Raw genomic sequence first — 16,992 nt, 5'->3', positions numbered from 1 at the left:
GCCACGCTCATGGCCTGGCTCCTGCTTCCCGCCTAGTGTCCGCTGTCTCTGTCCACTCTCCCCCGAGTCCTGGTATCTTGCCTGCCTTCTGCCTTCCCTGCGACAGGATTCTCAGAGGCCTCAGCTCACTCCTGCCCCTCACTGCTGTCTGGGAGTGAGGGGGGGCCACCTGACTGCTGACTGTTCTTAACCCAAAAGCCTGTGGCCTGAAGCTGAAAAAGCCAGAGAATGTCTTGAATATTTGAACAACACCAACACAGTCAAGTTTTGTTTACAGTCTTTTCTTAAGCTTCATTATCTGATTCTCTCCTACTGCTTATTGGCAGGCAAATTTTGTGACCCTCGGAGACACAGTCATGATCATAATCCCTGACTTGCTAAACCCAGATGGGGATAAGACTCCTTTACTCACAGAATTCTTTTTTCCCCAGCAAGGTTCTCCTTCAGCCCTGTGGTCCACATCATTGAGATGAAAAGTTAGGGCAGAAGGGAATGGAAATAGAGGGAATTCATGGAGATCCCAAAGGAGCAAATCTTTCATAGTAAATGAAAGAAACAGAGCCCCTTTTCACCCCATTGTAGGCCCTGACTTGCTGTCTTCTGGTTGGCAGTGGTGCTGAGCCGTGATCTCTTTTCCTTTAGATAGCCTTCTGGCAGGCATTCCTCAGAAAGTCAAGTTCACTGTCACTACCGGCCATTATACTATAAAGAATGGAGACAGCCTGCAGCTGAGCAATGCAGAAGCCATGCTTATTCTGTGCCAGGCGGAGAGCAGGGCCATGGTCTACTCCAACACGAGAGGTGAGGTGCCGACCACCCAGGCCCGAGGAGGACGCCCACCTTGCCCTGCGCTGTGTGGGTGTGAGGGTGAGCCTGGCCTTGCTGCCGTCCTGCTGAGTGCCCCTCAACAGTGTCTGGAGTCAGTGTTCCATAGGAGCACAATAGCCTGGTGCCTGTGCTGGGGTCCCATTTGAGGTGGTAAACCGACAGTGGTTCACACGCTGAGTGGCCAAGCAGTGCTTGCCTGACGGAGGATAGGAGATGTGGCATCACGTTGCACGGCGATGCCTGCCAGACCCTGTCCACCCCGGGCCGGCCCTGCTCCCGAGAAGCAAAAGCAGAGCAGCCCTCGTCGGTGCTGCTGAGAGCCCTGAGCACTCCATCCTCCCAGCCCCAGCCATGAAGAAGGGGAAGGGGAGGACCCTGATCCCCTGGGGGTGGGGGTGGATCTGCAGATGAGACGGAATGGGAGAAGGTCATGCAGGGACATAACGTAGGGCTTGGGTGGGCCCTGTGGGAAATGTCCTTTTCCTGTCTTCAGCTTGTGAGCAATGATGGGTCTGGGCTCCTGCCTGCCGGCTTTCACACTGGGCCGCTCTGTCCTAGGGGCTTTGTTCTTGGGTTTGCCTGCCAGGTGCGCAGGAGCGGGAGAGGTTGAGCGGTGGCCTCACTGCTGGGCCATCACCTGCTGTAAGGAAAAGGACAAGTGAAACCGAGAGAACAGCTTTGAAGTGACTTTTTCTGTCTTTCGCAGAACAGTCTTCTGATGCCGCGCTCCGGATTCAGTCCTCCGACAAGGTCACGAGCATCAGTCTGCCTGTTGCGCCTGCATACCATGTGATCGAATTTGAACTGGAAGTTCTCTCTTTACCTTCAGCCCCAGCACTCGGAGGGGAGAGTGACATGCTGGGGATGGCAGAGCCCCACAGGAAGCATAAGGACAAACAGAAAACTGGCCACTGCATGGTTACCACAGACCACAAAGTGAGTCGGGGCAGTGGAGGAGCTTAGCTTGTGGGGCCTCCCCGCCCGCCCACCTGCTGGGAAAGGCAATGTAGTGATGCCTGCTGGTAGCCTGGCTCCTTCTGATTCCTGACGCCCTGGCCGTGTGGTTAGCAGTTCTGTGAATCACCCTTTCTTAGATAAGGGGTGCATTTTTTGCAAGGACAGAGGCAAGCCAGCTCTACCTTTCCCTCTCAGTTCCAGGGGCCAGGGAGTTCCCTGTAAGAGGTTAGGGCCGGCCTAGGCATGAGGGGCATCAGACTTGGGTCATGTCTATTTGACCAGTGACGAGGCCAGAGGAGGACTGTGTCATGTGTGCCTCGGTGTCTGTCCACTGAAACATCATAAGCTCAGCCGGGGAGGAGCTGTCTTGTTTTAGGCTTTGGTGCTGGTACTCATTGACAGTTACTTGAGAAAGATGTGATTTCGGTCCCAGATCCATAGGAAATCAGCTCATGGAATGTGTCACTACATCATGTTACTCAGGGTGTGCCCAAGTCTTGTAGCCCAGAAATCAATCCTGAGGGCTCTAAAACAGCCCGAGGGTCGCAGTAGATGCCCAAGAGCAGTGGGGGAAAAAGGGCAAGGAATGCCTTCTTTCCAAAGCACGAAGTTACCAGACAAGTCCACACCTGAAGAAGAATGTTGTGATGTTCAGTTTTTGAAGATACCTGAGGAAGTGTCTTTCCCTTAACTCACACAGACGTTCACCATTCGCGAAGGTAGCGCTCAGCTCAGCAGGAACGTGCAGCGCTGGTGGCACCTGTGCTGTGTGCCCGAGTATCCCACTCTTCCCTAGCACTGGCGGCACCTGTACCGGGTGCCCGAGTATCCCGCTGTTCCCTGGCGCTGGCGGCACCTGTGCCATGTGCCGTGTTATCCTGCTTTTCCCTGGCATTGGTGGCATGCACGCTGCGTGCTGGGGTATTCACCTCTTCCCTGTGGGGACTAAGGCTTGAGACTTGCTTCATTCCTGCCCTTAAGGGATGTAATATCTTTGTCCTCCCTGTGCCCCTAAACTGATTTGGTTTTCAGTTACATATTCAGCCTCACATGGATTAAATGCTTAGATAACTCATTAAATATGGAGTACTCATTGACTAATGTCATCTGGAAATATATGACTGAAAGCACTGTGTCAAAACCCTGTGCACATTGAAACATGGCTCTGTGGTCCTGCGTTTATGGGAGCAGCAGGTGGGTCTGTTGCTTAGGGGACGGCTGTGCTCTTCCGCCATTGAGATGATTCTGGTGACGGGTGCACGTCTTGCCAGTTCTGTGTTCGTTTCTCTTGTCTCTAGACTTAGTGTCCTATTTCTCGTTGGTTTGTGTATGTGTTAGGTAAGGCTTTGCTTCCTGGATAACGAGTGGTGGAAGCCATAATAAAATGACTAGGGTGTGGGCAGGCACTGCAGGTGTATCTGGGCAGCAGTGGTGGTGGCTGTGCTGTCCGTCGGGCGAGTGGTCAGAGAGTGTCTTTGTGCTTCCTCCTCAGGTGTCAATTGACTGCCCGTGGTCCATCTACTCCACGGTCATCGCACTGACCTTCAGTGTGCCCTTCAGGACCACGCACGCCCTGCTGTCTTCAGGAACACGGTAACAGAGACGTGGTGTGCAGGCCCTGGCTGGTTTCCCAGGACTCTTCTAAGCGGAGGTTCCTAGTGTTCAAAGCTGGCCTTCGTGATGACAAAGGATGTCTTCTTATGTGACCACAAGGCCATTGTTCGTCTCTTAAAATTACAATTCCCTGGTGTCCTATGACACCCAGTTCATATTCAGATTTTCCCAACTGTCTGAAAATGACCTTTTATAGTTGGTTTGTGTGACTTGGGATCCAAAATCTCCATCAGACCACTAGATCTCTGTTCATCCTTTCTTCCCTGTTTTCAAGCCATCGACTTATTCACATGCAGGCCAGGTTTCCTCTGGAGGCCTACCTTTCTGGATCTGACTGGATTTGTTTAACTAATTCCCCTGTCCCTGTATCTCTTGTCAGTTGCCTACAACCTCTAGAACAGGAACTTTTAAGCTCAGCATGAGTGACATTTTGGGCCAGATAAACTCTGTTGTAGGGGCTGTCCTGTGTGCTGTAGGGTGTTGAGCAGCACCCCAGGCTCTCCCACGAGATGCCAGTAGCACTCCCCACCCCCAGGTGTGGCAGCCACAGATGTCTGTAGACACTGCCCAGTGTCCTCTGGGTGGGGCAGACTTGCCGCAGTGGAAAACAGCCGCCCTAAAGGCTTGAGTAGACTCCGATTCTGCTTTGAGGCAGGCGGGGCTGTGTGCTTCCTGTTGACTGCATGGGGGGCCCACGGTGTCCAGGTGCCCCACCTTAGTGACGGTGCTAGCATTGATCACTGCGCTCGGGATGCTGGCCTGGCCTCTGCCCGCAACTTTTTATCCATTGACGATGTTTGGATAATTTGGAAACAAAAATGTCAGAACCATGTTTAGAATGGAACATTATACTAGCAGCTTTTCTTCCCCTTCAAATCACAGCAAAGGGAGCTGTAGATATTAATGGTTAAAAACATCAATAATCTCTAAAAGAACCTTATTAAAAAAATTTTCATCTGGGCACGGTGGCTCACGCCTGTAATCCCAGTACTTTGGGAGGCCGAGGCAGGCGGATCACGAGGTCAGGAGTTCAACACCAGTCTGACCAACATAGCAAAACCCCATCTCTACTAAAAATACAAAAATGAGCTGGGCATGGTGGTATGCACCTGTAATCCCAGCTACTCTGGAGACTGAGGCAGGAGAATTGCTTGAACCCAGGAGGTGGAGGTTGCATTGAGCCAAGATCGTGCCATTGCACTCCAGCCTGGGCGACAAGAGCAATACTCTGTCTCAAAAAATAATAACTATTATTATTATTTTTCAAAGCTTTGCATGTAATGGAAATGGAGATAAGCCCCGCCTTTCATCTCTCAATGGAGAGTCTTTACCTCTAATGAGGAGGGCCGCTGCTCTCTCCCTGTGGCTCCCCATAGGCCAGTGAGGGTGACCAGCCATGATCACTTTATAATAAGGCTGGTCAGAAACTATATTCTTTCTTCCATTTCCTCACAGAAATCGCCTCTTTAAAAATGTTTGTTTATTATTATTTGTTATTTTTTTGAGACGGAGTCTCACCCTGTCACCAGGCTGGAGTGCAGTGGCACGATCTCAGCTCACTGCAACCTCTGCCTCCTGGGTTCAAGCGATTCTCATACCTCAGCCTCCTCAGTAGCTGGGATTACAGAATTACAGACACGTGCCACCATGTCTGGCTAATTTTTGTATTTTTAATAGAGATGGGGTTTCACCATGTTGGCCAGGATGGTCTCGATCTCCTGACCTCATAATCTGCCCACCTTGGCCTCCCAAAGTGCTGGGATTACAGGCGTGGGCCACCGTGCCCAGCCAAAAAGGTTTATTTTTTTCTGACACTTTTTGGTGTGAAATCTGAAGGAGAAACATATGCAACAACGTAGCTTACTTTGCTTTGCTGCTTTTTTGATTCCCTAGACAGAGAGGGTCTCCTTAACAAAGCTAAGATATATTTAATAAAGTTCTTACATATCAAAATAATACTTCTTGTTTTTCCGCTTTAGGAAATATGTTCAAGTTTGTGTCCAGAATTTGTCAGAACTTGACTTTCAGCTGTCAGATAGTTATCTTGTAGATACCAGTGATAGTACCGACCTGCAACTAGTACCACTGAACACGCAGTCCCAGCAGGTAAACATTGTGTAGACCTGAGCATAACTTCTCAACAGAGAACCGGAGTGTACGGAAATGATGTAGTATGTGTTGCGATCGAGCCTTTAGATAGAACAGCTGCACTGCTGATGAGTAAAGGCTCCTGTGCAGCTCCTCCGGCTGCCCTGAGGCTGGATTGGGGCTTGCTGCTGAGTAAGTGGGTGGCTGGATGGATGAATTCTTCTTTTTAGAAGAATTAAATCTGAAACTGGTCCCACTGTATGCATAGATGTGTGCAGGTACAAGCTTCTGTTTGAACGCACTGTTGATTGCATGGGCACTGCTCCACTCTGCCTGGAGCGTGATGCCTGCCAGTGCCAGAGCGATGGTGCCCGACATGTCGGTGCCTTTGTAAAAGAGCCATGCTCGTGCCTGCATCTGGACCTTGCTTTTTCTGTTTATGCCTCGCTGCCTGGCTGAATCTTGACCTTGCTTTTTCTGTTGATTTTTCACATATGTTTTTAGGCAGTAAATGCTGAGTGTTTAGAGCTCAAAGGCTTTCTTAATGTATGTCTGAATCTTCAGCATTTTCACAGGATTCTCCCCCACTAATCCGTTAGCTCTTTCAGATAGTCCTGGAGCTTGACACTGTGCTTTTAGGTGTGGACTGTACGTGTAATAGCGGTGTTCAACCCATACATCAGGTTGTGCTGGTTCCTAAAATAATTTAAATAGAAAATAATTGGCTGGATGTAAAGACTTACTTTTTATTTTGTTTTTTAAATTTTTATTTATCTTTTTTGGAGATGGAGTTTCGCTCTTGTCACCCAGCCTGGAATGCAATCGTGTGATCTTGCCTCACTGCAACCTCTGCCTGCTGGGTTCAAGCAATTCTTCTGTCTCAGCCTCCCGAGTAGCTGTGATTACAGGCGCCCGCCAACACACCCAGCTAATTTTTGTATTTTTAATAGAGCCGTGGTTTCACCATGTTGGTCAGGCTGGTCTTGAACTGCTGACCTCAGGTGAACCACCCACCTTGGCCTCCTAAAGTGTTGGGATTACAGCCATGAGCCACCACCTCTAGCCAAGATGTACTTTTAAATTAATTGATGATATATTCCCCTGTTTTGGAGCTGCATGGGATATGCTATATATTAATTAATATCCATTAATATCCTTTGGGCATGGTGGCTCACACCTGTGATTCCAACATTTTGGAAGGACCAGGTGGGTGGATCACTTGAGCTCAGGAGTTTGAGATCAGGCTGAGCAACATAGCAAACCCCATCTCTACAAATACAAAAATTAGTCAGGCATGGTGGCACACACTTGTATTCCCAGCTACCCAGGAAGCTGAGGTGAGAAGATCTCTTGAACCTGGGAGGTTGGGCTGCAGTGAGCTGTGATCACGCCATGGCACTCCAGAGTGACAGAGTGAGACCCTGTCTCTAAAAAAAGGGGAAAAAAAAATTGATGGGGCGCGGTGGCTCACACCTGTAATCCAAGCACTTTGGGAGGCCGAGGCAGGTGGATTGCCTGAGCTTAGGAATTCAAGACCCTCTTGGGCAACACGGGGAAACCCCATCTCTACTAAAATAAAAAAAAAAGTTAGCTGGGCATGGTGGCATGCTTCTGTAATCCCAGCTACTCGGGAGGCCGACACAGGAGAATCACTTGAACCCAGGAGGCAGAAGTTGCAGTGAGCCGAGATCATGTCACTGCACTCCAGCCTGGGCGACAGAGGGAGACTCCGTTTCAAAAAGAAAAAAAAAAAAATTAAGCTACTTTTTAATGATCTCATATGATATAAAACTTATGGAATCATAAGAAATTAAAGATTTACCAATTTTGTACAATATTCTGCTGGGACAAGGCCAGGCAAAGGGAGTTAGGGCAGGGACAGGTGCTGTGGGGCCTAAAGCAGCGTGCAGAGGCGTGCTGTGAGGCAGAGGCCTGCCCATGGTGTCTGCTCAGCACCCTTCGCATGGCATGTGTTTCGCTGCAGTGTCTGTGTTGTCTTTGCGGTGATGGTGCTGTGTGAACAGTGACCCCCGACTCTCTTTCCAGCCCATCTACAGCAAGCAGTCAGTGTTCTTCGTCTGGGAACTGAAGTGGACAGAAGAGCCTCCCCCTTCTCTGCATTGCCGGTTCTCTGTTGGATTTTCCCCAGCTTCTGAGGAACAGCTGTCTATCTCCTTAAAGCCGTATACTTATGAATTTAAAGTGGAAAATTTTTTTGTAAGTGATGTATTATTTTGGGAGGGTGGGGTGGAAAAATGAAAGGTGGCATTATGTTCTTTATAATCTGAAGAACTGAATAGACAGCTTCTGCCAACATAATGAAGGAGCAGCTGGAGAAAAACAGTTGCTGGGGTAGTTGAATCATCGACTGTCTTTATTTTAGAACCCCAGGTCCTCCTCAAGTGACACATCTGAGATGCCCACACTCCTGGGGGCATCTCTAAGAGGAGTGTTTGTCATTTGGAAGGCCCAAAGACTCCTTTTTTCTTCTTTTTCCCTTTCTCATGTTGACTTAGTAACTCCCTGGAAATATTTCTTGGAGTCATTTCATCTTCGGGGGCATTGCTTTCTAAGGCATATCTCTAGTTTTTCAAAGAAAAGCTGAAAACTTGCTAGCTGAATATTGTGAAGATTTTCTTAGAACTTGTGCATCATGTTTTAGAAGCCAATTTGAGTGTGGAATGAAGAGTAGCCTTGAGCTAGGTGAGTAGGTAGAGGTGTGTGCTGTGTTCCTTTAGGGAGATTATTCGACTTAATGTTTTACAATTTTGTGATACTTTCTTTTCTTCTCTTTACTGTTTGAAATTGTCAAACCATGTTGATTTGAAGTGTTTGTCTTTATAGTTTTGATATTAGCAGTTTTTTTCTATCTTCTTCCAAACAAGACAAATTGTTTTGACCTTCATGTTTTATATAATGCCTTATTTAATACATTTAAATGAATAAATAAAATCACAAATTATTAAATAATAGTATATATTATAATAATTTATATATAAATAATTTATTTATTTATGAGACAGGGTCTCACTCTGTCCCCCAGGCTGCAGTGCAGTGGCACAATCATAGCTCATGCAGCCTGGACCTTCTGGGCTCATGATCTTCCCACCTCAGCCTGCCGAGCAGCTGGGACCACAGGCATGTGTCACCACACCTGGCTCATGATTTTTCTTTTTATTTATTTATTTTTCTGAGACAGAGTTTTGCTCTTGTTGCCAGGCTTGAGTGCAATGGCACGATCTCAGCTCACCGCAACCTCTGCCTCCCAGGTGCAAGCAATTCTCCTGCCTCAGCCTCCCGAGTAGCTGGATTACAGGCATGCACCACCACACCCAGCTAATTTTTTGCGTTTTTAGTAGAGACGGGCTTTCTCCATGTTGGTCAGGCTGGTCTCAAACTCCCAACCTGAGGTGATCTACCTGCCTTGGCCTCCCAAAGTGCTGGGATTACAGATGTGAGCCACTGCGCCCGGCCAAAGTACAGTTTTTTTTTGTTTTTGTTTTTGTTTTTTTGAGACAGAGTCTTGCTCTGTCTCCCAGGCTGGAGTGCAGTGGCGTAATCTTGGCTCACTGCACCCTCCACCCCTCTAGGTTTAAGCAGTTCTCTGCCTCAGCCTCTGGAGTAGCTGGGATTACAGGCGCGTGCCACCATGCCTGGCTAATTTTTTGTATTTTTAGTAGATATGAGGTTTCACCATCTTGGCCAGGCTGGTCTTGAACTCCTGACCTCGTGATCCACCCACCTCGGCCTCCCAAAGTGCTGGGATTACAGGCGTGAGCCACCATGCTTGGCCCAAAGTATGGGTTTTTATGGGACCATATCTATTCAATTCTCCTGGTAAAGACCTGAATGGAATTTCTGGGTCATATGGGTAACTCTATGGTTAGCTTTTTGAGCAACTGCCAAACTTTTTCCAGAGGGCTCTACATTCCCACCAGCAACATAGTGGATTCCAGCTGGGACCCAGAGAGTCCCAGCTTCTGTGTGTCCTGCCAGCACTTGTCTCACTGTGTTTTTGGTTGTGGCCGTTCCAGTTGGCGGGCGTTTTCCCAGTGGCTAGTGATGTTGTGCTGCTTCTCGTGGGCATGTGGTCCATTTTTCTGCCTTGTTTGAAAGGATGTCTGTTCAACTCCTTTCCCCATGTTTAAATAGGGTTATTTGTTTTTTATTATTGAATTGTAAGTTCTTCATATATCCTAGGTACCAGGTCCTTACGTATGATTTGCAAATATTTTCTTCCATTTGTTGTCCTTTGAAGCAGAAAAGTTTTAAACTTTGATGAAATCCAATTCAACTCTCTGTTTTATTGCTTGAATTTTTTGCTTTGGACCTAGAAAATCATTGCCTTTGGTCAAAAAGATTTTCTCCTGCATTTTCTTCCAAGATGTTCGTAATTTCAGCACTTATATTTAGGTCTGTGATCTACTTTGACTTAACTTTGTGTATGGTAAGAGGTAGGGTCCAAATTTGTTCTTTTCAAGTGACCCATCAGCTGTCCCTATCCCATCTGTCATAACGATGCTTTCCTCCCTGTGGGGTGACCCTGGGCTCGCTGTCAGAGACCAGCTGGCCATAAGTGCTCACGTGTCGCTCTGAAGAGGCTCCGTGGTTCTGGTCACTGTGCCTGAGCTCCAGGTGCTGCCAGGTGAGGCCCCTGCTACTCACCCTGGGCTGTGCTTTCCCCCAGCCACTCTCCTTCCCAGATGCAGCTGAGAGCAGTGTTCAGGCACACGCAGGTCTCAGCACACCCCACTTTGTCCTACTGCAACTCTGGGTGTCCTTCAAGCCCTTAGGCAAGTCTGCATTCTTTGCTGGATTCAGAAACATTCACACTGTGCTCCAGCCAGAAGCTTCTCAGAAGGAGGAGGTATTTCAGGGACCTCTAGCACAGCATTCCACTGCTTCAGTTCCCAGGACCTACGGGTATCCGGGCCCATGGCTGGCATTTTTGCATCTGTGTATTTGGGATCTTTTCTGCCCTGTGGCTCGAGAACATCAGGAAGTCCCAGCATGGCCCCTGTTGAGACTGGTGGGAGTTTGTCCCATGTCCGAACAGAGGTAATTGGGGATTTGGTAGGAGATCACCTAGAAAGGCCACGCTCAGGACTGCTGTTTAGGCTGTGAACTCCCAGCAGACGACTTCATCTTGGCCTCAGACTCCAGACAGACACTTCTTAATATACTGAAATATCTTCTTTGAACGTTTTACAATGCCAATAGAACACTTTTAAGTCAAGTAATACTGTATTACAAACATGCACGCGTGTGCACACACCCGCTTCCCTTCAGAAGTGGAGCTGCGCGAGCCCTTTTTCATCTTTGCGGTGGCGGATGAGTTGTGATTGTTCGCCATGGGTGGTGGTAGAATGTTAAGCATGTTTGAATAACCACTGAGAATAGGTTGATTATGGAAAGAAAACATGGACAAAGCAGATTATGGACTGAATTGGGTTATACCAAGGAATTCCTGTTGCTTTTGCTAGTTGTAATAATAGCTTTGTGTTTTGGTAAGAAAAAGGCCTTAGTGTTTAGTAATGCATACTGAAGTAGATGGGGCAAAATAACAGGTTGTCTGAAATTTGCTTTATTTTTTTATCTTATTATTTTTTGAGACAGTCTTGCTCTGTCACCCAGGTTGCAGTGCAGTGGCGTGATCTCAGCTCACTGCAACCTTTGCCTCCTGGGTTCAAGGGAGTCTCCTGCTAAGTAATCCAAGTAGCTGGGATTACAGGCACCTACCACTGTACCCGGCTAATTTTTGTATTTTTAGTAGGAGATGGGATTTCACCATGTTGGGCAGGCTGGTCTCAAACTCCTGGCCTCAATTAATCTGCCCACCTCGGCCTCCCAAAGTGCTGGTATTACAGGTGTGAGCCACCATGCCTAGCCTGAAATTCGCTTTAAATTACCTCAGGCAAATACAGAAATGTACATGGCTCGATTGGTGATGCTGAGGCATCAACATGCTAAGATCTTGGGATCCGGGTGATAGGCAGCGGGAGGGTCGCTGTGCTAGCCTTTCTTCCTGCAGTTGGAAATATTCATAATTTGAAGAAGGATGTTAAGGTTGGGGGTGTAGGACTTCCGAAAACATTGCATCTCCCATGGGAATTATTGAGAGTGAGTGGCCACAGTTGCTCTAAGGCCAGCCGAGCAGATAAGTGTCTTTCCTCAGCTCTCCAGGGTCTGCGGGCAGCTCTTCTTTTGCCTCTAGTTGCATTTCTTGAGAACAGTTAGGTACATTTCCTTTCTTTTCTCTCCCTTTCCTGCCCAGACATTATACAACGTGAAGGCTGAGATCTTTCCCCCTTCGGGAATGGAGTATTGCAGAACAGGCTCCCTCTGCTCCCTGGAGGTATTGATCACGAGGCTCTCAGACCTCTTGGAGGTGGATAAGGATGAAGCACTGACCGAATCTGATGAGCATTTTTCGACAAAGCTTATGTATGAAGGTAGGTGGTCTCAAACCCATGGGCTGAAGCAGTCCTCCCGCCTTGGCCTCCCAGAGTATTGGGATTACAGGTGTGAGGCACTGCACCCGGCCTATCTTGCATGTTGAGTGGTTCTTTTACCCAGGCATCATAGCATGACACCCTGTGCCATTAGTCACGTGAGAAGCATAGCTTCCTGAGTTGTGCAGATCTTCCAAATGGGGGCACCTTTCGTTTGACAATATTTTTTTAAAATCTGCATTTGTGATCTCTCAGGGAGAGCTTGGAGCATCAGGACTCTTTTAAGCTCACAGCGACAGGTGTAAGTTTTCCAAAATTCTGATTTTTGCTCAGTCTCAGATGGCATCATTGGCAGCAAATACTCATGTTGTTTTCTTCGAAGTGACAGGCTTACATCATTCATTTTTAATCAAACGTCTGCCAAATACCCAACACTGAATAACTAGCTTCCCCAGCACTCTTGCAAGTGGAAAGGGTGTTCTGTGAAAACAGCAGCTATTTCGGCTCACAGCACCGAGCGCTCCCCACGTGCTTTCCCTGAGCCAGCTGTCATTCTGCAGCAGAGACCCGGAGAATGTCAAGAACACAAGCACTCAAGAATGGAAATAATTCAAACGTCCTTCAGCTTGAGAGCGGTTAAACAAACTGGCACATCTGATTCCTCCTCAGCAATGAAACAGAAGGGACTCTTGACTCACACAGTGCTGTGGTTGGATCTCAAGGGCATTGTACTAAGAAAAAGCCAATCCTATAAGGAGGTGTACTGTGTGATTCCATTTCTAAATGACACCCTCAAAATGCCAGCCGCAGAAGGAGGGCGGGTCAGTGTTGCACAGAGCAGCAGGAGGCAGCAGGAGGCCGTCCTCTGTGGTAATGGAGAGTACTGGGCCAGGGCCGCTGTGGTGGTACAAGAATCTACACATGTGACAAATGCCATAGAATTAGACCCAAAGAATGCCTGCGAAAGGTGCTGAAATCCAGTGGGGTTTGCAGCCTGATTCATTCTGTAGTGAAATCTAGTGAGGTCTGCATTCTGGTTCACTCCATATTGAAATCCAGTGGGGTCTGCAGTCTGGTTCACTCTAGTGAAATCCAGTGGGGTCTGCAGCCTGGTTCACTCAGTAGTGAAATCCAGTGGGGTCTGCAGCCTGGTTCACTCAGTAGTGAAATCCAGTGAGGTCTGCAGCCTGGTTCACTCTGTAGTGAAATCCAGTGAGGTCTGCAGCCTGGTTCATTCTGTAGTGAAATCCAGTGAGGTCTGCAGCCTGGTTCATTCTGTAGTGAAATCCAGTGGGGTTTACAGCCCAGTTCATTCTGTAGTGAAATCCAGTGGGGTTTACAGCCCGGTTCACTCTGTAGTGAAATCCAGTGGGGTCTGCAGCCTGGGTCACTGTATGGTACCAATGTCAGCTTCCTGTGTTACATGAGATGGCACAGTTGGGTGAAGCTGGTGATGAAGGTAGGTGACCCCTCTACTATTTTTACAACTTCTTGTGAGTCTATAAACATTTCACAATTAAAAAACCAAAAAAGTGTACTCAGGAGCTGAATTTAATAAAATGAACACTTTGACTACTTTGTGAAGCGTGGCATTTTGTTTTGGTTTTCTGCTGTGAGTTCATGGCAGTGATCTGGTTCCTGAGTTCACGCCACTGTGGTTGCCCCAGCAGCACCGAGGTCAGCAGCATGGAAAGGCAGCAGTGTGAAAGCTACGAGCTTGCGGGTGCCCTGAGAGCCACACTCTGAGAACCGTCACTCCATTGCCTTCCTCCGGACACTCCTAGGGCCTCTGTGTGTCCTGTAGTAGCCCCTGTCCTCAAAGGTCCGCCATTCCCACCTACAGAATGTCCATCTCCCTGAGCCCTTCTCTGCTGCTCATGGCCTTCTGGTCACTCACTCCCCCTGGGCGGTTGCTCGGTGTCCTCATGATGGGAAGCTGTGACCTCTTTGCCAGGCCAACTACTACTGGATGGCAAGGATCCTGTCTTGCTTACTGGATGGCAAGGATCCTGTCTTGCTTACTTTCATATCTCCAGGGCTGGTCCCAGTGAATGATCACTTAGGTGTTTGAATTGCATTGAATTACATGAAGGTTGTTTTAATAATGAATGTTAATAATAACAACACCTGCCATATATTAAGACACTACCATGTCCGAGGAGTGGGACTAAATGCTTTACATACAAGGGTTCTTCAAACAAATCACGGAAGATACATTATGAAAAAACTATGCATGGATTTCAACACTTCTTGCACCAAAATAAGCTCCTCCTCACTGAGCAGGATCTAGTTTGAGGCACTAAGAAGGATGAGACATCAGTTTAAAAGAGCCCCTATCAGAGCAACATGAATTCTGCTAAAATTAAATCAGGAACCAACACTGGCCAGGCGCGGTGGCTCACACCTGTAATCCCAGCACTTTGGGCAGCCGAGGTGGGCGGATCACCTGAGGTCAGGAGTTTGAGACCAGCCTGGCCAATATGGTGAAACTCCGTCTCTACTAAAAATACAAAAAACTAGCTGGGTGTGGTGGCGTGCACCTGTAATCCCAGCTACTTGGGAGGCTGAGGCAGGAGAATCGCCTGAACCCAGGAGGCGGAGGTTGCAGCCAACCAAGATTGCGCCATTGCATTCCAGCCTGGGCAACAAGAGAGAAACTCTGCCTCAAAAAAAAAACCAAAAACAAAAACATCAAATTTATGGTGAAGCTTGGGTGGAAGAATGGTGAAATCATTGATGCTTTATGAAAAGTATGAAATTCTTTGGACAATGCCCCAAAGAGTTAAGTAGTTTGCAAATGGATATCTTGTTTTAAGAAGGGACGAGATGATGCTGAAGATTAAGGCCACAGCAAGCAGACCATCCACATCCATTGTCAAGGAAAAAATTCACCTTGTTCATGCTCTAATTGGAGAGAACTGACAATTAACAGCAGAAATGAGAGCCAACACCGCAGACATCTCAACTGGTTCAGCTTACGCAATTAGGACAGAAAGGTGAGCAAACGTTCCACTCAGTGGGTGCCAAAACCCTAACACCCAGGTCCGCGGCCGACCAGAGCAGAGCTTCCCATGGAAACTTCAAACACATGGGATCAAGATCCTGAAGCATTTACTCAAAGAACTTTAACAGGAGATGCAGTGTGGCCTTCCCAGTACCATTCTGAAGACAAAGCATACACGGCAATGGCTACCAAGAGGTGGGGTGGCCCAGCCAGAGCAGAAGCAGACCGGTCAAGAGCAGAGGCCACAGCAATAGGTTTTTGGGATACTCAAGTCATTGTGCTTATTGACTTTCTGGAGAGTCAAAGGACAACAGTATCTGTGTATTATGAGAGTGTTTTGAGGAAGATAGCAAGAGCTTTGGTAGAAAAACTCCCGGGGAAGCTTCACCAGAGAGTCCTCCTCCACCACGACAAAGCTCCTGCTCATTCCTCAAACGAGCCCAACTTTGCGAGGGTTTCTATTGGAAATCGTGAGGCATCCACCTTATGGGCCTGATTTGGCTCCTTCTGACTTATTTTTGTTTCCTGATCTTAAAAAGTCTTTAAAAGGCACCCATTTTTATTCGGCTAATAATGTAGAAAAAGACTGCCTTGACATGGCTAAATTCTCAGGCCTCCCAGTTCTTCAGGGATGGACTAAATGGCATTGTAAGCAATGGCATCATTGCTTACAAACGTGTCTTGATTTTAGTGGGGCTTATGTTGAGACATAAAGCTTATATTTTCTATTTGCATCTTTGGATTCCATTTTTTTTTTTTTTGAGACGGAGTCTTGCTCAGTCGCCCAGGCTGGAGTGCAGTGGCGCAATCTTGGCTTACTGTAAGCTCTGCCTCCCAGGTTCACGCCATTCTCTTGCCTCAGCCTCCCGTGTAGCTGGGACTACAGGCGCCCGCCACCGCACCCGGCTAATTTTTTGTATTTTTATTAGAGACGGGATTTCACCGTGTTCGCCAGGATGGTCTCGATCTCCTGACCTCGTGATCCTCCCGTCTCGGCCTCCCAAAGTGCTGGGATTACAGGCGTGAGCCACTGTGCCCGGCCTGGATTCCCTTTTTGCGTGAACTTTTTGTAGTTCCCTCATACATACTCTCTTTCCATCCTTAAAAAGCAGCTCTGTGAGGCTGGTGGTGGTCTCACCAGTATACAGAGGTCATTGAGCCTGGGGTCTTGGGATGCTCTTCTGAGTGGCAGAGTTGGCTTCAGACCCAGTGGTCTTGGAGACTGTCACTTACCAGACAGAACTCATTTAACTGCCAAAGTAACCATACTTTGGAAGATGACACAAAAATTTGAAATCAAAATTCATTTATTAACCTCACAGGAAAAATGCCGTTTTCTGTACACGTCCAGCATAATTCATTCTAATCCAGAACGAATTGAAGTTGGACTAAGTGAAATAGGTGTTGTCACCGTGAAAGTGCATGGCTGTATCTTCAGGTGCAGCTACAAGGCACTGGGCTCTGTGTCTGCGGTGTTTTGTCAGACACCGTTGGGTGAGAAGATTGGGTAACGATGGCTATGACTCTCGCCCGAGTACTTGAAGGCCCATCCTGGGTGACACAGCGCTTCCTCTCGTTTCAGTTGTCGACAACAGTAGCAATTGGGCAGTGTGTGGGAAAAGCTGCGGTGTCATCTCCATGCCAGTGGCTGCTCGGGCCACTCACAGGGTCCACATGGAAGTAATGCCACTCTTCGCGGGGTATCTCCCTCTGCCCGATGTCAGGCTGTTCAAGTACCTCCCCCATCATTCTGCGCACTCCTCCCAACTGGATGCTGGTAAGGACTTTTTAAGAAAAAGTTTACCTTCAGTATTCGAGCAGGTGATTACTTTGTGTGAGAGCTGATAAGCTTGTGAGTGAGCAGGTTTGAGAACTAGCGGCATGTTTTCAGTGCCAAAGCTTGTGAGTGAGCGGGTTTGAGAACTAGCGGCATGTTTTCAGTGCCAGGAGAAACTGGTTCCAGAAGCCTCGTCTGCTGTTAGAATCTCAGGCACCGGCTCTGAAACCAAGCCTCTGTGCGCAGAGTGCTCTGTAAAGGGGCAGCGTCGG

The 16,992-nt window shown here is 47.9% G+C and overlaps 1 protein-coding gene across 3 annotated transcripts in view; it reads left to right on the top strand.

The window, feature by feature from the left end:
• Nucleotides 1-16,992, top strand: part of TRAPPC10 (trafficking protein particle complex 10) — a 99,374-nt gene that overhangs the window by 79,605 nt on the left and 2,777 nt on the right. For all 3 annotated transcript variants that reach the window (XM_025379827.1, XM_025379829.1, XM_025379828.1), the window contains 7 exons: nt 643-801; nt 1,535-1,764; nt 3,278-3,378; nt 5,379-5,505; nt 7,534-7,704; nt 11,762-11,939; nt 16,526-16,720. In XM_025379827.1, coding sequence (XP_025235612.1) covers nt 643-801; nt 1,535-1,764; nt 3,278-3,378; nt 5,379-5,505; nt 7,534-7,704; nt 11,762-11,939; nt 16,526-16,720 — 1,161 coding nt within the window. The remainder of the gene's footprint in view (nt 1-642; nt 802-1,534; nt 1,765-3,277; nt 3,379-5,378; nt 5,506-7,533; nt 7,705-11,761; nt 11,940-16,525; nt 16,721-16,992) is intronic.

The sequence above is a fragment of the Theropithecus gelada genome, chromosome 3, assembly GCF_003255815.1.
Source record: "Theropithecus gelada isolate Dixy chromosome 3, Tgel_1.0, whole genome shotgun sequence".
In the NCBI taxonomy this organism is placed as follows: domain Eukaryota; kingdom Metazoa; phylum Chordata; class Mammalia; order Primates; family Cercopithecidae; genus Theropithecus; species Theropithecus gelada.
This window is presented reverse-complemented; position numbering and strand designations above follow the sequence as displayed.